The 24274-nt window shown below is 43.5% G+C and overlaps 1 protein-coding gene across 5 annotated transcripts in view; it reads left to right on the forward strand.

Moving 5' to 3' along the window:
- The window catches only part of AFF2 (ALF transcription elongation factor 2), a 492108-nt gene that overhangs the window by 161598 nt on the left and 306236 nt on the right, over positions 1-24274 (forward strand). For all 5 annotated transcript variants that reach the window (XM_079909775.1, XM_079909777.1, XM_079909776.1 and 2 more), the window contains exon 3: positions 3735-4595. In XM_079909775.1, the coding sequence (XP_079765901.1) occupies positions 3735-4595 (861 nt within the window). The remainder of the gene's footprint in view (positions 1-3734; positions 4596-24274) is intronic.

The following is a 24274-nucleotide window of genomic DNA, read 5'->3' on the forward strand; positions in this document are numbered from 1 at the left end:
GACTCTCAACCACTGCGCCACCAGGGAAGCCCTGTTAATTATTTTGAGATTGTTGAGTGGTGGACTTCTTGAGGCTGTGTGTCTGTGTGTCCTCTGTGCCTAACCCAGCCTCATGAGTGTTTTGAATTTACCAGTGTGTGTTTTAGAATGACCATGGTAATTGCTCCTTGTAGCCACAGCACGTCTGTTACGGATCTGCCTTCAATCAGCAACTCAGAAAGTGTCACCAGTGAACTCAGCCTTGAACTATCTGCTATGTAGTTCTGGTCACAAGTCCCTCTGAGACAATTGCTGTGTGAGGAAGCTAGTTGAAGGGAATTGACCTCCCTTCATCCCCCCGGGTTATCCCAGCTCCACCCCTTATGCCATTAGTGTACAGGAAGGCCCTACGGTTGGACCTATTAACTTGGCCCCGTAACTCCATGTGCAGACATGCCTTCACCGAGTTAGACTTTAACACAGGTCTGCTTTTTAGTCAGCGTAAGGAAAAGCCATGTGAAAAACGTCTTTGCATCTCCTGTAAAATTGGTGCTGAAAAAACGACTTGTTTTACTGTTCAGAGGTTCTCGTAACCTTGTAACCGAACCAACGAGAAGAATTCCTTTTCAGTATCCGGCAAACGTTTATCTCATTTAATGAATTACGATGTGCTTCCTGCCATCAGACAAGAGAATTCTATAAGCTATGAGCTTTTTCTTTTGGCCTTTAGCTATCGAGAAGCTCAAAGTTCAATTTGACGTTCAGTCACAGTAACCAAGTTAGCTTAACCTTTGCTTTTCTGGTTATGTACCCTTTACTCCAAGCCACTGCAAATCCTTTATTGATATAGGCAGGGTATGAATTATAATTTGATTCTGTTCAATTCAGCAACAATTTGCTGAGTACCTAGGATGCATCAGACATGGTACTAAGTGTTGAGGACATGAAGATGAATAAAAGGTAGTCTCTGACCTTGAAGAAAAGCCCATAGTTTTGTGCTGGAAAAGAACTTATAACTGTAGTAGACCCTGTGTAGTAGGAGGTGGATTTTCTAGACTTATTTGGAGAGCTTTCAATTTTCGTCTAATTTTAGTCATGTAGACAACAGTTTTAGACATTGGACAGCTTAGAAATTCTCCTAATTTCAAGCATATTTTAAAATCTAGAGATGGAAAGAAATTCTAAGCATGCATCAGAAACCCAGATCAGTAAAACAGTAAACCGAAATGAAGAGACGTTAAAACCTAAGCAGGGTCTCTCCACCGAAGGTAAGATGGACATGTCCTTTTTACTTACTGCTGAAATATGAACAGGGATGTGACTAGCTTGCTTGCAAACAAATGGGCCTTGAGGTTCTTGGGTCCTGATGATGTTGGCCCAGAGAGAGTGAACGACTTCTCAGAACTTTGAGGTATTGTGGTGTTCTCTGTGACATCTGGGGGCAAAGTTCTGATTCTCCAGACCTGTCTTTCAATGAAAGTTCAAAGCATTTTCGGTAAATGATCAATGAACTGTCAATGAAAGGTCCATAACTTTGAGCTTCCTGGTAGCTAAGGCAAAAAGGGAAAGGTTATAGCATTCGCTTTGTCTAATGGAAGGAAACATGTCTTAATTCATTAAAGGAGACAATATAAATGGAGGCATTTAAAAATAGGAAATGAAATGGTGTTGTTTCCCTTTGTTGGGTCAGATCCTGAAGATGGCAGGTATCGGGCAATCATCTGGTCCAAGAGGTAAACTATTTGAGGGACCAGCACAGCCCTGCAAGTATTTACAGCTTGCGTTGAATTCGACTGGGCCCTGACCACAATGAAATCTCTTTGTTTTTTAATTTAGGGATTGAATAGAGGCCGGTTTTGGCTGCTGCCCAGACGGTTCCTTGGGCACCTCGGTTGAAGGAGACCGCTATATACACAGAGTCTATTCTTGCCTTAGCTGAAAAGTAATGTCTGCCATTAAAACTGACCAACCTAGGGACTTTCAGGGAATAAAACTGATTTCTGCCCTTCTCTACCTATTAAATTATGCCTTTCAAATGTACCTCTGAACATGGAGTGATTATTCAGCTGAGGATTATAAGGAACTGTAATTGTTTAATCACTCCTTCAGCACCAAGGTTGCATGTGATGCAATATAAGATGTTCCTGAGTATAAGAAAACTAAAACTGACATATATTTATTTGATTTCTAAAACTCCCCATCCCCCGTGGAGCCCTCTTAGCATATCATTAGCATGCTTTTCCTTAGTCTTTGAATATGATTTGCCCCGTGACCCGAGTTGAATGCTCTATACAGTATGTGGGGATTATGGTAATAACAAGGCCAAGGTTCCCAGCTCGATTCCCTCTGGTTACTCCTTCTCTGGATCCTTTGCTGGGTCCTTCTCTTCTCTTAAAGGTTGACGTTCCACAGGGCTCTCTCCTGAGCCTGATCTTCTCATTCTTCGTTTCCTTTCCCTGGGTGATTTCATCCATTTCCAGCACTTCACCCTCCATTCATCCGCACACTCTCCCGTCGTGACATACAGAGAGCGGCACGCAGCCATACATCCTAGGTTTAGCCTGAGAAGCCAGGCTTGAATAGGCACACACCAGGTGTTAAGGGCGTGTGAGCAACCTTAGATGTGACACATCTGTCTTCAGTGGAGGTTGTACCAGTGGGGAGGTAGTCACCCCCTCCTGTACATGGAGAGCTGGCCTATGACTCCTGGGACATGGAGGCTACACAGGGTGGCCGTCTTCCCCAGGCGCTGGCCCTGCTGCCAGGTGGCTCCATGGGTGCTGGTAGCCTTCTTTCATTGCAACATCTTGGGCCAGGATGATGCAGCCTAGACACAAAGCAGCCCTTTGCCCCTGAACTCAGCAGCTGGTTTTGATAACACCTTTGGCAGGTAAAGAGAATAGACTAAAACGTCCTTGTGTTGATTCTCCATATAGAATGATGTAGTTGCCAACTTTGAAAATCGGACTTTGTTTTGATTTACTTAACCAACAGTTTAAATTCTTGAATAAATTTTTCTAAACCCTTGAAAAGACAGAGGAGAGCTTGAGTCACTGTTGATGAACAGTTTGCACCATTTCAAAGTAAACGAGTATGAATCATCAATATGTAAACAGAGTTGCCCCCAGAATATGTAGGCAGACACCAGTAATTTATGCAGTCTTTGATTAAAAGGAATTGGATTCACTTTAGTCATACGTTAGCTCAGTTCAATGTTGTTTAAGCCCATGCCTTTTCTAAACTGAATGTAGTCATGATAGCACAGTTTAACTGACTTCCTTATCCAACGGGCTAAGGCTTTTTCATGGTGTAATGTAGCACAAAGGGCTGACATGTCAAGAACAGACATAAGTCGAACATTCTATTATAATTCCAATGATCAGTAAGCGGAAGTTGTTAATCACAGTGTAGAATGTACAGTTCAACTCATTGGACCTAAATTAAGTTATTTCGCTAATGAAATTCGTAAGCAACGTAATTTAAAACTTTCTCCCAATGAGCGTGTTTAAGTAAGAACAGGCCAGGGAGTATACAGACATTAATCACACAGCTCATTCCAAGAGGCTCTTTCAACAGTGTTATTGATTTTTTTCTCTTACATAGCACATGAAATGCATGAAATTATGTGGCAGCATGAGAATTTTAAAGAACCCTATATGCTAGTCTACTTAGGGCATCTGTATGAAACATTAACATTAGGAAACACAAACCTATTCATTCTCTCTCCTCCCACCCCCATCTTTTTGTTATTTTAGACAAACAAAGGTGATGCACTTGCCAACCGAGTCCAGAACACGCTGGGAAACTATGATGAAATGAAGGATTTGTTAACTAACCATTCTAATCAGAATCATCTAGTGGGAATCCCAAAGAATTCCGTGCCCCAGACTCCCATCAACAAAAACGAACCAAGCTTTTTTCCAGAACAAAAGAACCGAATGATCCCACCTCATCAGGATAGCACTCACTCCTCGGCACCGATGCCTCCACCTTCGGTTGTGATACTGAATTCAACTCTCATACACAGCAACCGGAAGTCAAAACCTGACTGGCCACGAGACAGTCAGAACACTAGCATGGTACCGGCCAGCCAGGCTGGCAGTCAGCCCAACAAAACGCAGCCCCCAGCACAGGACCAGCCCCCTGCCAGACTGGAAGACTTCTTTGTCTACCCAGCTGAACAGCCTCAAGTTGGAGCAGCTGAAGAGTCAAACCCATCTGCAAAGGAAGACGGTAACCTCAAGTCCGGTGGAGGGGATACGTTCAAAGAAATCTTTCAGTCCAGCTCACCAGAAGAATCTGAATTCACACTGCAGGCGCCTGGGTCTCCCCTAGTTGCCTCTTCTTTATTAGCTCCCAGCAGTGGCCTTGTGGTTCAAAACTTCCCACCAGGGGTTTACTGCAAAACGAGCGTGGGGCAGCAAAAACCAACCGCATATGTCAGACCCATGGATGGCCAGGACCAAGCCCCGGACATCTCTCCCACGCTGAAACCTTCAATTGAATTCGAGAACAGCTTTGGGAATCTGTCATTTGGGTCACTCTTGGATGGCAAACCCAGTGCACCCAGTTCAAAGACTAAACTGCCAAAGTTCACCATTCTCCAAACAAGTGAAGTAAGTAATTTTTAAAGTTTTGTTTTGTTTCTTTTTGTTTTGTTTCGTACCTTCTTGAGCTGTAGACGAGACTCTTCAAGGTGAGAGTCTGAGTCTTGATCTCCTGTCACTTGTGACTTGACCGATTAACACTCTGCAAATACAGTTAAATCTCCGTAATTTGGAATGACAAAAGGCGAGGTCAGTCTGAGCCAGTGAAAAGTTGGAGTTATAAAATAGTTTCAGAGAATGCATTTGTAGTAATATTCTGTACAAATCAATCACATTGGAGATTTTCATTGGTCCTAAGCAGGATGAGGTACAGGAAAAGACTGTGAGTCACCCTAGGCCTTCAGTAACTGATAGCGTATCATAAACATAAAACACAGAAGTTCCTTAAGGTACGAGGATGTACAAGTGTGATTTGCTGGAACCGGAAGTGGAAGGCATTCCTTAAGAATCGTAGTTTCTTGAGCGCTTGCAGGGCTGTTCCTTGGCAAGATCTTGACATTATCTTCCGTGTCCCTCAATCTTTCCTTCTGCATCACCTTCTTCTACAGATGCCTACCTAACCCTCTTGTACTACCTTGATCCCTTCTGTCAAAGCCAAAAGCATTGCCTTATAAAAGAGAAGTCCAGAGGGGCCAAAGCCTCTCCCAAAGGAATGAATCGCTAACGATTGGATCTCAGGCCTTGTGGCCCCTGGGTGGGGGGCATATATTGGGTGCCTCTCAGGTGCCACCATGTAAGCGGCTGTCTACTGCACCTCAAGCGCCTGACTGCAGAAGAAACCACTGCTTTCACTGGTGACTGAAGGCTTGAAAAGACACGGAGGAAGAAAGTAGGTTGAAATTCTTACTCGATAGGACTCACAGACAGTCTGTCTGAACTATTGCAGAGTCCGAGTTAGTGGTGTCTGAATTAGAGAAGTCTGACCACATGTACCCTACAGGTCTTCTTTTATTCACACTCAGCAGATGTGCTGATTTCAGAGGACGATGGGAACACCAAGGAAGGGAGGACGGGGGCCCTTGGTTTGGATTTGCTCAATGCATGTTTTGAGTATTATTTCATTTCTCAGGCGGTTTTGCTGTTGGTATCATCATCAATCATCAGGTCTCGTCAAGCTTCCTCCCAAGTATCTCTCCAGTCTGTCACCTCTTCACCCTCACCGCCTTCGAAGCGCCCGTGAGCATCTCTTGCCTGGGCCGCCTCCTGTCTGGTGTCCCTCCCTCTAGGCTCACCTCTCTTTCAAACCATCTTCCATCCAGGCCGATCCAGTGGGCAGATCTGACCATGTCACTCTCTGCTTTGGATTCTTCAATGCCTTCTCCTTGCCTCCAGGAAACAGTCCAAATTTCTTAGTCCCACATACAAAGCTCTTCACTCTCTGATTTCATACTCCCTTCCCGACCTCATACTTCACGACTTCTTCACGTGCAGATGAGATCTCAGCCCCGCGGAGCTACCTGCGGTTCCCCGTCGTGTCCTGCTTTGTCACGCTTCCTTGCTTTTGTGCCTGCTGTCTCCTCAGCCTAGAATGTCTCTCCCTACCCTCCTTTGTCTTCCTGGTGAAGTCCTGTTTCTCCTTCAAGTCTACCTGGTTGTCACTTTTCTCCATGAAAGCTTCCCTGATTCCACGAGGCTTAATGACAAAGTCCTTTCTCTGGGCTTGCCGAGCGCCTTATATACACCTTGGCTGGCACTGACGTCATTGTATGGTAGTTACTCGTTTATGTGTCTGTCTCCTCTATTAGACTGTGAGCTCCCTGAGAGCAAGGAATGTCTCGTTCTTCTCTGTATCCCAAGTGCCTAGCAATCGCCTGGCACATAGTAGATACTCAATAAATGTTTGTCGAATGAATGAACTTCAAAAATCGTTACTTGATTACATTTCCTAAGCCATAATGTTAATCAAATAACACGAACAAAGGTAAACAATTGCTAGAAGATCCAGTCTCAGTTCTATTTCCTTAATTGTACTCTGTCTGCCTGTGTCTTACTCTATTCTTGTCCTGCATGGTCATTTGGAAATCCTAAATCCTAATTTCCACCTGATGACTTAATACAGGAGTGTGATACTTAAAAGCCAGAAAGCAACCTACTTTGAAAGAGGGGGAGCCTAGTGGGAGGTGGGACATCATTCTTGCCCCGTCTCTCGCCCTGGTCTCTTCTGCTCTTCTTTCTTTACACGGCAGTGCTGTTACTCAGGACTGGTCTGGAAATAGCATTGGCCCATCAAGAAGTCTGTTATCCTGTATCAACACCTCATTGGCAGAGTGACAGCTCACAGACCCACTGAGATCCACTCCACTGTAATCCTCTCTCTCATACATTCTCAACATGGCTGGCCCAGATTCAGAACCGACTCCATGCTTTCACTCAGTGCTCGGGCACAGCAATGAGAGGTACATTTCCAAAGAGAGTCTGAGCTGTCATCAGCTCTGGTGATGGTGCCCCACGGAGCAGCCTATGTGTACGCAGCCTTTAGTGACGGTACAAACAGACTTCGGTAGAGCCTTGTCTGAAAAATGGGTCGGATGCAATGAAGTCATGATAAGAGATCAATGAAGAAAGTACTTATTTTAAAATATAGGTGTCAAGGAAGGATTTGAAGGAGGGGTAGAGAGAAGCTTAGGGCCCTAAGGTCAGGAGAGTAATATACAGGTTTCAAGGGCAATGTGAAAACCAAAAATAAGCGGAAAGGGAATGAGAAGTTAGCCAGCCTAAGAGAGAACTTAGAAGATTAAAACGTGAGCAGAAGTACAGACAGGGTGGGGCCTTATGGAACTTTGAACCTAATGGAATTGATGTGGCTGAAACTCTGACCGAGTCTGGACATTCACCCTATTAAATCTTGATGTACTTTCCAAAAGCACTTAGCATTAGAATTCAGCCCCAGTCCCTGGCGCCAAGAGTTCCAGGCCTGGGGTTCTGGGTCCCTGGTCAAAGTAACCATCTACAATGAGTGGTAGCATTATTTTGAGTTATTACTGAAAAGGCTCGTCCACAGAGCAGTCATAGGATTTCTTTGAGCTTTCCCAGCTCTTTCCCTGACTCAAGTGACAGGAGGCTGATGTGTGTTCATGAAGTGTATTTGGGCCGAGTGGGGGGTTGAATGACCAGGAAAAAGACACGTTGTAAGATACACGAATAAGCAGATATGAAGATATTAGTGAGTTGAGAGATCATAAACTATTTATTATTGGAATGAAATGTGCATGTGTGTGTGTGTGCCCTTATTTGTTTCTGTGTCTACACTTGTGTACGTAGTGGAGACATTTTAATTATTTCCCATCCTTGAAACTTGCCTTGCTCCTTAGAATTTCTGTACCGATAATAAGGATACTAATAAATACTAACTAAAAAGGATACTAATAAAATCCAGCTTTCTTGCCAAAGGTCGGCTTTTCAATGGAAGCACGCTTTTTAAACAAATGATTTGTTTAACAGCTTAACTCACTATCTTTCCAGGAAACAAACAAACAAACAAACAAAAGACTGATGTGTTCTGCAGTTGCGCTTAGAAGACTTCTCTGTGAACTGCATCTGAAAACAGTAAAAGACCTATTTATATCAAGTGGAAACTGAGGGTTGCTTGCAGATGGTGTTTCATTAGGAAACGAATTTGTTAATAAATGCAGCTTTATACATGATTTCATTACAGATGTTTTTGCTTATTTTTTCATTAGGATAAAAAAAATCTGCCTCTACGGTTTCTGTGTAGCTGCCCGAGTGCACCCAGCTCACGAATGTTAAGTTCCCACCGTTCTCTGCAGTTCTCACACAAGGGACCTGAGCTTCCTATCCACGTACAATAAATAAAGCTAATTACAGCCGCAGTGTTCACTGCATAGGGTATAAAACAAGGCAGGCACAGTCACGAATGCAGCACTAACTTTCAGCTGGCGGACAAAGGGAGCCACTAAGATGAGCTAAAGCCAAATCCCATCATTCATATATGTATTCAGCGTTTCCATCCAATAAGCTTTCACTCCAATAAGCTTCCATAAGTACAGTATGAATGTGTGGAGTGTCATCACCATAAAGGGTCATTTGCTTTCCAAGGTGCTCTTGGCTGTGACCTAAGACTATCTGAGGTTCCAGTTGCCTCGAAATTAGGAGCCTCTTCGAAAAGTTGAACGGAACTGAAGGAATGATGGGATTTGGCTTTAGCTCATGTTAGTGGCTCGCTTTGTCCGCCAGCTGAAAGTTATTCCTCGCATTCGTGACTGTGCCTGCCTTGTTTTATATCCTATGCAGTGAACACTGTGGCTGTAATTAGCTTTATTTATTAAACGTGGATAGGAAGCTCAGGTCCCTTGTGTGAGAACTGCAGAGAAGGGTGGGAACTTAACATTCATGTGCTGGAAGCACCCGGGCAGCTACACAGAAACCGTAGAGGCAGATCCTTCCAAGAACGGAAGGCCGTCCAGCTGCTGCCCGCAACCCATGCTAAGCATTTTTCACTTGACGTACGTCGTGAATTTCTTTTTTTGCCCATTCTTATGGAAATAAAATAGTATTCAGTCTAAGGCTCTCACTGCTTCAATCCCCACCTCGCTGGGAATGAATGGAGAAACCTTGGAAAGGCCTCACACTTTCAAGGGTGCCAGCAGAGACCTTGACCTTAAGATGTATCCCATAGAAGTGTAGGATCCAGAAAGCTTTGTATGTTCTCTGCCAGTCCATTGCATAGTAGTTGCTTTTTTCTTTGTGCTTTTTGACTAACTCTTCCAATTGCTTGGTCTCATTGGGATTAAAATTCATTTTCCTCACCACCCCTCTTCCTCTGCCCTCCGCCCCCCAGCAACTTTAGTGTCTCTCTAAGCTGAATGAAGTAGCCTTCGCCGAGCATCTGAAAAGCATCGTCAGTAATGCCAGTAGAACTTGGAGCCTCACATTCTTTGTGATGGAGAGGTCCGAGATGCTGGGAGGGGATTTATTTAAGGTTGTCATATTTCGCTGATTAAAAAAAGGTGTCTTGGGGAGGGGCGGCTGAGACCACCGTCACAATCATAAGGGTGTCTCACCAGAAAGTGACGCATAGCTGTAACCCCAGAAGGTTTCACGGAGACAGAATGCAAGATAGATTCTTTAATTTAATTTTTATTTTATATTGGGGGACAGTTGATTTACAATGTTGTGTTAGTTTCAGGTGTACAGCAAAGTGGTTCAGTTATACATATATCCATTCTTTTTTAGATTCTTTCCCATATAGGTTATTACAGACTACTGAGTAGAGTTCCATGTGCTATACAGTAGGTCCTTGTTGATTATCTGTTTTATATATAGTAGTGTGTACATGTTAATCCCAAACTCCTAACTTATCCCTCCCTCCACACCTTTCCCCTTTGGTAACCATAAGTTTGTTTTCGAAGTCTGTGAGTCTGTCTCTGTTTAGTGAAGTCAGACAGAAAAAGACAAATATCATATAACATCACTTATAAGGGGAATCTAAAAAGATGGTACAAGTGAACTTATTTACAGAGTAAGATCGATTTTTTTTCTTTTGCGGTACGCGGGCCTCTCACCGTTGTGGCCTCTCCCGTTGCGGAGCACAGGCTCCGGACGCGCAGGCTCAGCGGCCATGGCTCACGGGCCCAGCTGCTCCGTGGCATGTGGGATCCTCCCGGACCGGGGCACGAACGCGTGTCCCCTGCATCGGCAGGCGGACTCTCAACCACTGCGCCACCAGGGAAGCCCAGTAAGATAGATTTTGAACTTGATCTTGAGTACTGGGTGGAATCACAATAGGTGAAGAGGGATCTGCAGGGCAGGACCATTCACGTGCGTGCAAATTAGTGATGGGTGGAGAGACTGTCAGGTACAAAAAAGGGAGATAAGAACATACAAGGTATATTCTGAGCATAGGCCGGTTTGTCTGTGACTGAGGGTTTATCGGACCAAAGTGAGCTGGGGCTCAAAAAGCCAGAGACTTAAGTGTCTTGAATGCCTAGGTGATGTGGTATCCAGATTGTGATGCTGAACTTGAAACCCCACTGTCCCAGGGGCTTCATGGGTGGTGGCCTAGGAACTCTCAGGCCAATCCCTGTCACCGACTCAAGCAGTACTTTCTGAGCTCCTGCGTTCTCTATTCCCTTACCCGAAAGCACATCTCATTTCTTGCTCTGTAGGCATCGGTTTTCCTCCGCCTGCTTTCCCAAGGCTCTTTCTAGAGCAGTGCTGAAATGGTTGTTGCAAACGACGCTCTCCTCCCCTGTCCTTCCTTAGCCCCTCTCCCTCCATTTTCTCTAGTCAAACTCGGGAAGAGAGCTCAACTTTGGCCTAGTAAAGATTGTGCAAATGCCTGGGTCTTTTTTTATTTCCCCCTCTCATCTCCTCAAGTCCTCTTCTTTAGCATATATATTTCTTTTCTAAGGCTGTATGTAAGTGATTCAGCCATCAACATCCTGGAACCATGTCAGCTATTTCAACATTCCATTTTTTTAAATTAATTAGACTGTTTGGTTTCAGTGCAACAGTCTTGGTGCTCTGTGCTTTTAAATCCCGTGTCACTTTTAACACTTTTCTTTTTTTTTTTTGGTTGGAAAGATTGATTTATTCTTATTCTGAAAGGAAACCTTTAATTTTTATACTATGCCAATTAAAATCATCATTAATAAGGATAGATTTTAAAACATTGCTATTTATTCATCACTTTAGTAATCCTCTGTGAGGGGATGTGCGGTATATTACAAAGTACAGTTTGAACAAGGTCTCCTGAGATGTGGGTTTCACTTCTGGCCTGGACTTGCTGCCTGAACTTGAGAGAGTGAGTTTACCTCTCTAGGCCTCTCGTTAGATGGGGAATTCAGATTAGCTCATCAGTGAGGTTTCTTCCAGCAGTAAAACTCTGAGGGCGTGCTTCTCCTTTGTGGTTAAGCCCAAACCCACCTTGTTTGTAAAGGTCCTTCAGCTGTTGCCTCCCTCCAAGAGTGTGGGCCTTGACAGCCTGGAGTGTGTGAGCCTTGTCTGCCCACCTCTCAGTCCCAACCTTCAGAACAGTTGGGGAATTTTGAAGACTTGGCCAATATGGGCAAACTAGAATTGGATCTTCTTTTGGGATTGGATACCAATTCGGCGTGGAGTATTATTATATCTCAGCTCATTTTTTAAAGAAACATAAACAGCTATAGGCTGCATTTCACTGAAAGACACCAAGCTGTGAACTCAGGAAATAGTGTCCTAATCCTTTCGTCACCACCCACTAACATAATGAAAGATGGAGAACTTCTGTTTTCACATGACTTCTAGGAAAATATTTTGACAGATTCAGTATGCAGTAAAGTGCTAAGCTTTTGTTACGTGTGTTCCAAATCATCCTGTTATCACTGGATATATCGATTAGCTTAGTACATTCTGAGCCAGTCGTAAAAAACAGACTGTTCACATTCTGTGCTAAAGAATAAGAAAAATTGACGGGTAGATAACCATATTGATTCAAGCCAAACAGTGAATGCGAAGGGCTTTAGAAAGGAGTTATAGAACTCTTTATGGCTGTTGTAAGTCTCTTAAGTATTTTTTTTAATTGACGTGAAAGCAAACGATCTTTAATTGACTATCTTTTTAAAAAGTGCTACGCTTTGGTTACCGAATAGAGTTTATAATATAGGTGACAATTACAAAAACCTATTACCTTTACACTTATGGTTTACAGTTGCTTTCATATACATCATCTTATTTTTTTCCAGCTTTACTGAGGTGTAATTGACAAATAACAATTGTATATGTTCAAGGTGTACAGCTAGATGTTGTACACCTTGATGTTTTGGTACACATACACACTGAAATAACCTCCACAATCACGCTAACGATTGTGTGTGTGGTGACAACACAAAATCTACCCTCTTAGCAAATTTCAAGCGTAGAGTATGGTATCATTAACTATAGCCACCACGCTGTATATTAGGTCTCCAGAACGTATTCATCCTGCATAACGGAAACTTCGTACCCCTTGACCAATATCTCCCCATTTCCCCCAAATCCCCAGCCATCTTATTTTGATTTGATTCTCACGGGGCCTGGGATTATTAGCATTCTCGTTCCACAGATGCAGAAATGTAGTCTGGGAGAGACCAAGGGTTACTTGCCTAAAGTCACCCAGCCAGCAAATGGCAATGCTGGGACTAGAACCCAGGTCATCAGTGCCATTTCCATGATGCCGTGGAAATTCAATTTTCTAAAATTACCTTCTCTACTGGCATGTAAGGGGCAAGAGAATAATGAGCTGAATCCAGCGTAAGTTGAAATTCCCCTGATGGGTTCATATTTCAAAAGTCAGGGGCCAAACCTACCGAAAGAGCAGTTTTTCCTATGGTATTACAGGTTACACTCATGTGTTTTTCATTTACAAATATGGTGAGAAGTAGTGTTTTTGCAATATTCCTAAATGAGTAACATATGACACAACTTGTTAGAGGACGTCTTCTTGGTTCATGAAGTTTCTGAGTTTTTGTCTATTTGGTAGCATGACTTTAGCAGAATGATCAGACAACAGAGGTAAAAGCTGGATTTCTGTGGCTGAAACACAGCCATCCTCTAGATAAACGTTAGGTGTGAATGAGGGGTCAGTTAAAAGCGGGCATGTAATTAATTGTTATAGAAGGAGTAAGAAGTCTCTCAAATGTTTGAGCCCCCCAAGTATAGTAATAGAAAAAACTTACAGATCATCAAATTTCAAGAGTACTTAGCAAGGAGCAGGAAGGGTCCCTGGCTTTTATCCGTAGATGCTGAATGGGTGAGTCTCCCTGTACCTTAGCAAAAGAATGCAGGGAATCCATCGACTGCCTACTCAGAAAATCACTGTGAGAATCCGTGAACTAAGTAGCTGTGAAAGTTCTTTGAAAACTTTACCAGGGTCTGGAAATGGGAGATATATTTGTTTTCCATAGACGGCCATAACAAAGTATCATAAACTGGGTGGCTTAAACACCAGAAATTTATTCTCTCACAGTTACGGAGGCTAGAAATCCAAAAAGGTATTGGCAGGGCTGAGCTCCCTCCGAAGGCTCTAGAACAGGATTCTTCCTGGCCTCTTCTAGCTTCTGGTGGCCCCAGGCATTACTTGGCTTGTAGACCCATCACTCCACTCTCTGCGTTCGTCTTCACGTGGCCTTCTCCTCTGTATGTCTCTCTGTATCCTCTCCTCTTCTTAAAAGGACATCAGTAATTGGATTTAGGGCTCACTCTACATCCAAGATGATTTCATTTCTAGATCCTTAACTAGTTACATCTGCAAAGACCATATTTCCAAAGAGTTACATTCTGAGGTTCTAGGTAGATATGAGTTTTGGGGGGACACGAGTCAACCCACTACGAGAAGTGTCATTTCTTCGCACATCCCAGACTGGGAATGGAGGGAGGCCGGTAGTGTTCATTATGAAAAACCCAAGCCAGTCCACAAGAGGGAGGTGGGCTTCTGCACCTCAGAACTGAATTCAGGTTTAGTCCGCAAAGGTTCTGAGCTAACTTCTCTTTAAGCTCTTCACTTTGACTGTGGATAAACTGTTAAATACAGTTGTGGAGAAGTGATTTTTAAAAATCCTTTAGATAGTAGCTATAATGTTTCTTCCTAATTAAGTAATAGAGAAAAAAGAATTTGTTAATGCAGTTGACTTGATTATGAACTGGAGCTTAGGTGGGCAATTTTTTCCATGAAGTAAATATTTTCAGCTTTGTGGGACACACAGTCTGGCAAATCCTCAACTCTGTCACTGTAGCATGGGAACAGCCATAGACAATACGTAAATGAAGGGGCATGGCTGTATGCCAATACAATTTTATATGTGAATACCAAAACTCAAATATCCCCTATTTCCATGTTTCACAAAATATTCTTTTGATTTCTTTCAACCATCTTACAGTGTAGAAACCATTCTTAGCCTGTGAGCCATACCAAAACAGGCCGTTGGCTGCATTTGACTTGCAAAACCGTGTGCTGACCCCTGGGCTAGATCTAGACAAAGCTTCAGACAGCAAAAACCATTGGCTTGCTCTACCTGTCATCAATAGGAAGATGGCTTTGAGAAGAGAGGGGAGGAAGGTCAGCTCTACAACCTGCAGAGAGCAGAATCCTGGGTCAGGAAAGGTGCTGGTGGTGAAGGTAGAGCTGGCCGGTGGGGGAGAGGCTCCTCCAGGCCTGCAGGCAGATGGATAAGAAGGCTTGGTACCCAGGATTAGAAATAGTCTTCACACCACAAATCACGTCTCTGCCCAGGAGGGTTCTCTTTCCTTAGTGACTCATGGGGTGAAGGTCATTTTCTCTTTTGCTTTCTTAGAATTGGAGTGCCTAAGCTCCTAGGAACAGGGGACCATTTACGTGCTCGGTCTGGGCTCAGAATCACAGATGCAAAGAGATGATCTCAGAGATAACCAGTGAAAGGAAGCTGGTCCTATCTTTTTTTTTTTTTTTTGTGGGAGTCCCTGTAGGGACATTTTTTTAAAAAAATTGGAGTATAGTTGCTTTACAATGTTGTGTTAGTTTCTGGTCCTATCATTTTATCGAGGGAGAAGAACCTAGTCTAAACCCAATTAGGATTCTGGACTGGGAGGACAAAAGTGTGTATTTGACTTGGGTGTGGGGTGGAAGGGATTTCTAAGATTCTAGGAATAGCATGTCCTCTGGCATAGACTGTGACTTTGGGTTAAGTGGGGTGAAAGGGCTGATGGTCTGTGGAAGCCCCTATAGGCTCTTCATAGCCGGCGTGTGGGGTGTTTGTGTATGCATGTGTACATACGCCTGTGCCGTTGTCCGTGTGTCTCTCTGGGGGAACCTGCGAAAGCAGTGGAATTCTGGGAGGAGAAGGCTAGAGAATGATGCCTTTCTTGGTACTTCATGGAGCTTTTGCCCAGCCTCCACGGCAGTACTAGGTTCTGAGGTGACTTAGAATGAAAGAGTGATAGGAGAAAGGATCTATTTTGTTGAGGTTTTAAAGGTGAGATGAGGTTGAGCTGAAGCTTCAAGTTGAAATGCGTGGGTTGATGGAAAAAAAGGATGTCGAAATGAAATGGACTGTGTAAAGCCTTGGCAGTTGGTTGGAGTTTCAAGGGCTGTGCTTTTTATGATGTAAGCAGTGATAGCTCACTGCTTAAAGTATGTACCATTGAAGAATGCTACAACTATATTGCAATTTCATTAAATAGGTTGCTGATGGGAGAAGTGGCTGCCATCTTGCAGTTCCAGGGGTCACCATTCACATAGACTCTACAGTGGGACTGATGACTCCTGAAGCTGGTTAAGGAGATGACCCTGGTTTTAGAGCAAACCTATTCTTTGACCTTCCTCTGCCTTTCAGCATCCCCTGTTCTTCCAGGTCTTGATGTAAACTTACTGGGGAAGCCGGCTTCCCAAGAGACATCCAGAAATGCCCTCCCAGGCACCTGCTGGAAATGAAATCAAGTGGAGTCTCACCAGTTGGTCTCTCCTTTGTACTGAGACACCCAAACTATCTCTCTGCAGCTCTACTCTATTTACTTGAACAAATGTGGCCTTCGGATCACTGGGGAGATGGGAAGATCTAACATGCCTTCCCAGGCAAAAAGGACCCACATCAGAGAGTTAAGTCTGAATCCACAATCCACCTAAAATTAATCTCAAAGGAAATAGTTTTGTTGGATATTTGAGTGCAACATCTGGCCCAAGGCCAAACGTATAAACAACAGTGTAACATTTTGAGTTGTTCACATTGAGTCTGATATCATGAATTGGGATGATTTAAATCTGAAAATATTATCATATGCATTGTTGGAAAGATCCATTAGAAGAGACCGTGTATCTCATATCTTCTTTTATTGATTGACTTTATTTATTCATTCAACAAACTTTTATTGAGCACCCACTGTGCTAGGAGCTGGAAGACTGAGATAATGAAGACATGTTGCCTGATCTTAAGTAGCTTAAGTCAGGGCATATGGACACAAAAGCAGAAAAATCACAGTGAAATGTAATAGATGGTTGTTCACTATTCTGTGGGAACTGAGAGAATGATGAAGGGTGTCTGAAATGTTCAGAAAAGCTTCTTGAAGGAAGTAGTAACTTGAGTGCTAGCTCTTGAAGTGTGATTAGAAGTTTTCTTGGTGAAGAAGTGGCCGTATAGGCACTCTACCATGTAAAGCCACATCAAGTTGTAAGTGAGCCCGTTGACTCCTGGGATTCATGAGACACAAAAGAATCAGTTGTGTTTGGGGAGTTAGGAGGAGACTTTTTAAAATTAATTAATTGATCTCTTTAATTTTGGCTGCGCTGGATCTTCGTTGCTGCGCGCGGGCTCCCTCTAGTTGCGGCGAGCGGGGGCTACTCTTACGTTGCGGCGAGCGGGGGCTACTCACTGCGGTGGTTTCTTTTTTTTTTTCTTTTTTTTTTGCGGTACGCGGGCCTCTCAGCGCTGTGGCCCCTCCCGTTGCGGAGCGCAGACTCAGCGGCCATGTCTCACGGGCCCAGCCGCTCCGCGGCATGTGGGATCCTCCCAGACCGGGGCACAAACCCGCGTCCCCTGCAGTGGCAGGCGGACTCCCAACCACTGCGCCACCAGGGAAGCCCGCGGTGGTTTCTTTTGTTGCAGAGCACGGGCTCTAGGCGCGCGGGCTTCAGTAGTCGTGGCACGTGGGCTCTAGAGCGCAGGCTCAGTAGTTGTGCAGAGGGCCTGAATTGCTCCGCGGCATGTGGGATCTTCCCGGACCAGGGCTCGAACCCGTGTCCGCTGCAGTGGCAGGCGGATTCTTAACCACTGCGCCACCGGGGAAGTCCCGAGGAGGAGACCCCCCCCCCCCTTTTTTTTTTTTTTTTTTGCGATACGCGGGCCTCTCACTGTTGTGGCCTCTCCCGTTGCGGAGCACGGGCTCCGGACGCGCAGGCTCAGCGGCCATGGCTCACGGGCCCAGCCGCTCCGTGGCATGTGGGATCCTCCCGGACCGGGTCACGAACCCGTGTCCCCTGCATCGGCAGGCGGACTCTCAACCACTGCGCCACCAGGGAAGCCCAGGAGGAGACTTTTAATGCTGTGAGTACAGCAGATGATGTTGTAGAAAAGTCACGTTGGCGGGGTGGGGGTGGGGGTGGGGGGATGGGGGGATTGGCAGGAGAGTAGGGGAAAGGGAGTTGATGTCGTCATAGGGCTGGTAAGGTTTGAGGCAGAAAGAGTACTGAGCAGGCTGTTGAAATATTCCAGGCCAGAAATGCTAGCAGTTTGAATTAGGGCCGAATTTGAGGTAGATTTTTAAGGTTGATTAGATGAGATTCGGTGATTAATTAGATGGGCCATTGAGAGGAAGCCCGCGGAGAGGATCTAAAACGACTCTGAGGTTTCTGGCTGGTGACACCATTACCCAAGATTCTTTTCTTTGACACCCAAGTCTTCACAAAGCAGATAAGTTTCTTTCTTTTATCTCTTTTATTGTCATGCTGTCATGATATTATAGGCTTTGAATGTCATGATATTTGATTAATGTTCGCACAGTGCTTCTGCAAAGCTTTGTATGAAAAATCATGATTATTTTCTTATGCTCCAATGAAGGATTTATTTCCTATAAATGGCCTTTTTTGATTCACCACTTAAAATTAATGTGTTAACTCAGAAAGATTTTATTAGTACTTTAGAGAACATGGGAAAATATGCTGAATACTTTCTTAGAAATCATAGAAGTGGAAATGAAATTTCCTATAAGTTATGGAGTATATTAAATATTAAATCATGTTTTGTATTTTGTAATTTTTGGAAGTCAAATGAACACATTACCAGTTGCATTTCTCTTGTAGTGATAGCTGTGGACTTTGCTATGATCTTCCCCGATTTTTTTTTTCTTTAGACTCAAGCTGTCTACACAGGGCACCTGCTTACAATGGAGAGCTGTGGTTAACTTTCCATTCCACACCACCATCCCCACCCCCCCACCCCCCCCACCCCCCCCACCCCCCCCCCCCCCCCCCGCCGCCGCCCCGAGGTACCATCTTTAGTGACAAAGCACATCTTTTGTTTTTGGTAGACTTGCTGTAGGGTTATGATGACTGACCCTCTATATAAATTGTTACCTGGAAAACTGTTCAGCTCTACTTCCTTGCCTTTGTTTGGTGGACATGTTGATTGCCATTCAGTTAAGGTGATGAATTTCTGGTGTGGAGGCAGAAGAAAGGATTAGAATTGAAACTAATTGAAACTAGTGCAAACTAAACTAATTGAAACTAGTGCAAACTAGAATTTGCACTCCATAGTTTCTAGGATTCAAATGGTGTTTTTCAATGATAGGAGAATTAATCATAATAATATATTTACCTTACTTACCCACTCCTGTTCTCAACTGTTTGAAATTCTCTCTGTAACTTCTCTATACTTTCTTATTTTGAAATTATTCTAAACACAGAGAGGTTGGGAGCTGAGAGCCTCACTGTTTGCAGTGAACAACATGGAAGCCAGATGCCAGGAGACCTCACCAAAGGCCTCACCATGACTAAGTTATAGAGCTGAGCCTGAACTCTAGACTGGTAGCTCAGTACATTAAGTTAAAAGAACAAAGCAATCAGCATCTTAAAGAACAGCTGTACAAGTTATAGAATTAGACGTTCTTGATGATGGAAGGACTCTGCAAAGCCAGTAAGTCCAGCTGGCTTAATAGAAATGCATTAGTCGGCTATTAGGCTGCACATTTCTCACCCAGGAATGGGAAAGTCCTTAAAAGCCACAGGTGAAACCTTCATGTGCGAGCGCTTGCATCAAAAATAATCAAGTGCAACGTGGCACTTGGCCACTTTTCACAACTCAGAGTTACAGATACAAGTTCCTTAGTTCGGGCACTCCAGCAGATATATTAGCCATAGGGAAGAAACAACATCTAGCTTCTTCTAAATTTTGACTTATGAAGGAAAAGGCATCCCTAACACATAAATATGTTCATTTCACCTTCTGGGAAGAAAAGAAATGAAATTGCAGCTGCAGTGTGTTATTGAATCGTCCTGAAATTAGACTTTAGAGTTCGGGAAGATTGAAAGATTGAATGCCAATGTTTTCTACACAGCCAGAACCAAAAAAGGCACTTTATACGTTTGTTCCCTCACTGTTTCAGCTCTTACATAGAATTAGTCCAAATCGCTGTTAAAAATCACCATGTGTGACGTAGCAGTGCTTTAGCATGTTAAAATACATATTGGGTTGGGGATAAATTGAGAACGAAATTAATATTAGATTTACTTTGTGGATTTTAACTGCGACATCATTCCTTATGTGCTTTACATAGGTAGACATAAATATATTTCTCTCCAAACCATATTAACAATATACACATAAAGACTGTGTAATAAAACAAACAAAAATTGTACTTAATCACTGCTGAGAAAGACGACTGTTAATTTTTTTAATGGCAAAATCTTATAGTAAAGTCAAATGGCATAGGGAAAAAGAGGCTTCGCTAAGAGAAGTTTTTAAAAAATTGCATCTTCATATATCAAGAGGATATAGCACTTCAAGCTAGAAAGAACAGCGTTGTGCTTCCTGTTTTGAATAAGCCATTAGGCATTTTTGTCTTTGCATCTCTGTTTAAGCTGTACAGCGTTATTTATTCCAATAATTAGTGTTAAGTTTCTTGGCAGTAGGCAATATAGTTACCTTTAAAATTTAAATGGGATAAAAATGCCTGAGAACATGCTTTAGGAAAACTCTTAATATTTATTTTCAATTGGCTCTTTAATTATTCAGTTGTGTATTATTTGAAAAAGAAGAATCTTGAGAAACAGAAGGCCACGGACAGAATATGTCCCAGATGAACGGCTTTGGTTTTTCCGTTGGTTGGGTAACATCCTGGACGGCTAAGACGTTAGTGATGCCAAGTGGAAGCTCCACTACCCCTTCACCTTGCCAGTCTAAACGCATTTCCGTTAGAACAGCCCACGCCGCTTTTTCTCGTTCTGATTCTCCTTAAAATAAGTTTCCGTCATTACCCCTGCTCTCCTCCCTTCCTGGGTATGTGAAATCCCAAGGTTGTAGGTCCCTGAATTATCAGCTTTGACACCTCCATTCCCAAGGCAAGGAGGCAATGACTGCAGCTTATTTGAAGATTCTCAGTGCCGTTTATGTGGCTCTGGATTTCAAATATAAATATGAAGGTGATTACTTTTTTAACTATATAAATTAATTAGAATGTATTTTTAAGCTTAATAAACCCTATAATTCTGAATAAGCATACCAGTTTCAGAGCAAATCAGTGTTTCTAAAGATGGAAGGAATAAAGCGAGCCTGTTCTGAGCTATTATGAAGAACAAAGGCAATCTCAGGGTAAGGTTGATACTTATTCGTTCATTTATTATGTATCGGGCACATCTACATGCATAATGTAGTTTCAATCTTTATCAGGGATCTGAAGATGTTAGAAGAAGAGATGACTGGATTTTTGCCAATTGCAGTCAGAGTTCCCGGCAAAGAGTAGGTGCTCATTAAACATGTGCTGAATAAGTTAATGAAGCCTCTGAAGACCGGAAGCGGCCGTAGCATATTTGAGGCAATTAGACAGTAGTCACAAGAACAAGTATATTCAGTTGTGTGATAACGAAGTACAGATATAAGTGTATTTTAAGTGTAGGCCTTTCTTGAAGATGAAGGCCCTGAGACTGGCCAGCAAAGCAGGCTAGGATTCAGGGAGGTGAGGCTTGGGGGTGAGGGGAATTGGATGACCAAAGACCAAGAAGAGAAGTGAGAACAGTTTTGATAAGTAACAAACCAGTCACTAAATCAACCTCGTTTGACCTTTGACAAGCAACTCTTACGTGCAGAGGACTGTGCTGGGGCTTTGAGGGAGACAGAGTTGGACAAGATCGTGCCCTGCATTCAGGAAACTTACTTCTAGCAGGGCAATTAAGATATGTATTCGAATAACAACAAAGCAAGGTAAAATGTCATGGTTACCAGATGCTATGCGAGGCCACAGTAGGCCGAGGTGCATGCTGGCGGGCAGATCTAGGATGGGTCTGGGGACGTATTGCCATCTGCACCAGGTCCTGTAAAGCACTAGGATGAAATCATGGTAGTGCACTGTCTTGTGTGTCCTTAGACTTTTTTGAGGCGCTGATGAAATCTCTAGCTCCTCCCCCCAGAAAAATCTGCCAGTGGATACACCCAAACAATTTTGTATACAGTCGCTTAGACTTCCTGAAAGCCATCTCTGGACCGTCCGGGGAATCCATGTACCCACAATTGAGAACTTTGGTATAGTGGGGGGAAAAATGGCTTTGGAAAGGGGTAGAGGGTAGAGCCATATTTGAACTGCAGCTCCATCGCCTCTAGCTATGTGACTGGGGCGAGTTTCTCAAGCCCTCAGAGCGTCAGTTTCCTCATCTATAAAACAAGGACAGTAACCCCTACTTCATAGTATTGAGGCATCAGATGAGTTAACTGAAGTCACATGATTACACGGCCAGGTGCCCAGCACACAGTACTTTCCACGACGCGGCTGTGTATGTCCCCCTGAGAGCGGGGGCTTAGTGCTTAGCTAGGTTATTTTATCGAGTGCTGTCTCTCTTCTTTCTAGTCCCACCAATCAACAAACTATTTGTGCTTTGAAGTAATCCCCAGTATGTAAAAGAGAATGAGCCTATGCGGCAAAATTAACTGAGAAGTATAATCCCACACCGGATTCCCAGGATAATAAGCAAATTCAAAACTGAGCCTTATGTTCTATTCGGATGTTGAGCTCGTCATGCACTGAAAGGGGCGTGTATGTGTGTTTGTGTATGTACGTATGTGTGTGAACAACAGAACGTTAGAATGGGGTTTCGTGGTCTCTCCGTCTCCCCCGTCCTGAGGGCTCTGTGCCTTTGTACGTCTCAGGGACACCTGTAACCATCACCATGTGTTTCGCATGGTTTGTTTTGAGGTACTGAGGGATGCCTCAAGATCTGGGCAGGAGCGTGCATGCGCACACACAGACACAATCACACCCACAAACACAAATGTATACACACAAAAGCCTGTACACCAACAGAACAAAAGCAGCAGGTGACAAATACATACTGTAGTTGTTGTACAAACATTCTGTAGCTTTACAAGCATGATATTTACTGAAGGAATAGAAGGAGGGTGGCAATGGGTGGTTGGGTTTAAAATCAAAAGTTACTCAGCTGGTCATCGTACAGGTGACTCAAGTTGGCTTTGTGTACGGTGAACGTTTTGATTGCAGGCCTTAAACATATGTAATCCTAATTTTAAGAAAACTGGTGGACTAAATACTCATTACACAAACAAAAGCCCTTCCATTCAGCTTTTCATTGCTTTGCAGTTATTTTGTCCAAAGTAAAATGAGTAATTATTTGAAAGTACTTTTAGCACACGCACCATGTGGGCTGCGCTTGTTCCTGACATCTACAGTCCTTTGAATGGAAGTGCCAAAGGCCCCCTGCCACCGTGGGCCACAGCCAAGTGGCATGTGAATCTGAGTCTCACAGGTTACACGAGCAAGAAACAACTGCCGGACCAGCCTGCTCCTGGGAAAGATGCAAAATGCAAGCACTAGAGAAGAGCGATGAGGTCTTGTCCGAGGCTAGACACCGAATAGGTAGTTGGTGACTGGGTGGATGGGTGGACAGGTGGGTGGGTGGGTAAATGGATGGCTGGATGGGTGTGGATGGATGGTGGGTGTTTCAAGCAAGCCTAGTGCTATAGCAAGATTCGAACCTTCATAATAGATCAGGGCATGCTTATTCACTTCCATGAAAAAGGAAACTCTTTTTTCAAAACAAAATTCTTGTGATTTGCTTTACAATAGTTAACACTGTGTTTTTAAATCAAAAATTTATATTAAGTGATCCTAACCTGTATTATTTCGGTGGGTTTTTTTGTACTGAGAAACTCCAAAAAGTTGATGATTTGGATAGGTAGTAATTCCTAAACCTCAGATATTATTATTTCCATTTTTGTTATTATTATTAGAAGGACAATAGCTCTGGAGGGTCAAGAATGCCAGTGGATATGCGTTTTGCCACACCAAACCCTTGCGTGAGGTGAAATGAGTGGAGAGATCAGAAGAGAACTTGACCATCCATCATCCAGCTGATCTAAGTTGTGATCTGGGGTCTCCTTGTATTGGCCATGCACACATTGAGCAAGTCGCATCTCTTCTCTGAGCCGAACATTTCTCAGCCCTATCAGAGGGAGGAGTAAGCCCTGCTTTACTTTCCTTAAAAGGCTGTATGAAAATATACTGAGGTTATGGATGTTCAAGTTCTGTGTAAACTGTAAAGTGCATTGTGCGTGCATGGTGAGAGCTTCCCAGATCCTTTTATCTGTCCAAGCGGAGTGACATATGTGTTCTTGATCACTGTGGTTGCAAGCAGGAGCGTATCAGTCTACCGAGTACCCCATAACTGAATGGGTTGACGTTTGAGGTTAAAATATCGTATATTGAGCTCTAACATTGGATGTATATGAACTTCCAGAGTTGCCCATGTAGAATTATTCTTTTCCACTTTACTTTCTTGTGGATGGGGGGGGTCTGAAGTGGCACTGGATTACTGCTGTGTTAATTTTGCTCATGCCGGTCTTAGGTGAGATCTATGTCTTTTTAAGTATAGAGTTTATATTGAGGGCCTGTTTCTCCCCTCTGCATTGGTAAGTTGTAAATGCAGTTCTTGTCTGGAAACTTTCCAAACCTGGCTGTCCTTCATTCCACTCAGCCTTTGTCTTGACAAAACACCAGCCCCAGATGCTTTGCCTATTCCTGGT

This window comes from Stenella coeruleoalba (genome assembly GCF_951394435.1).
Source record: "Stenella coeruleoalba genome assembly, chromosome: X".
NCBI lineage: Eukaryota > Metazoa > Chordata > Mammalia > Artiodactyla > Delphinidae > Stenella > Stenella coeruleoalba.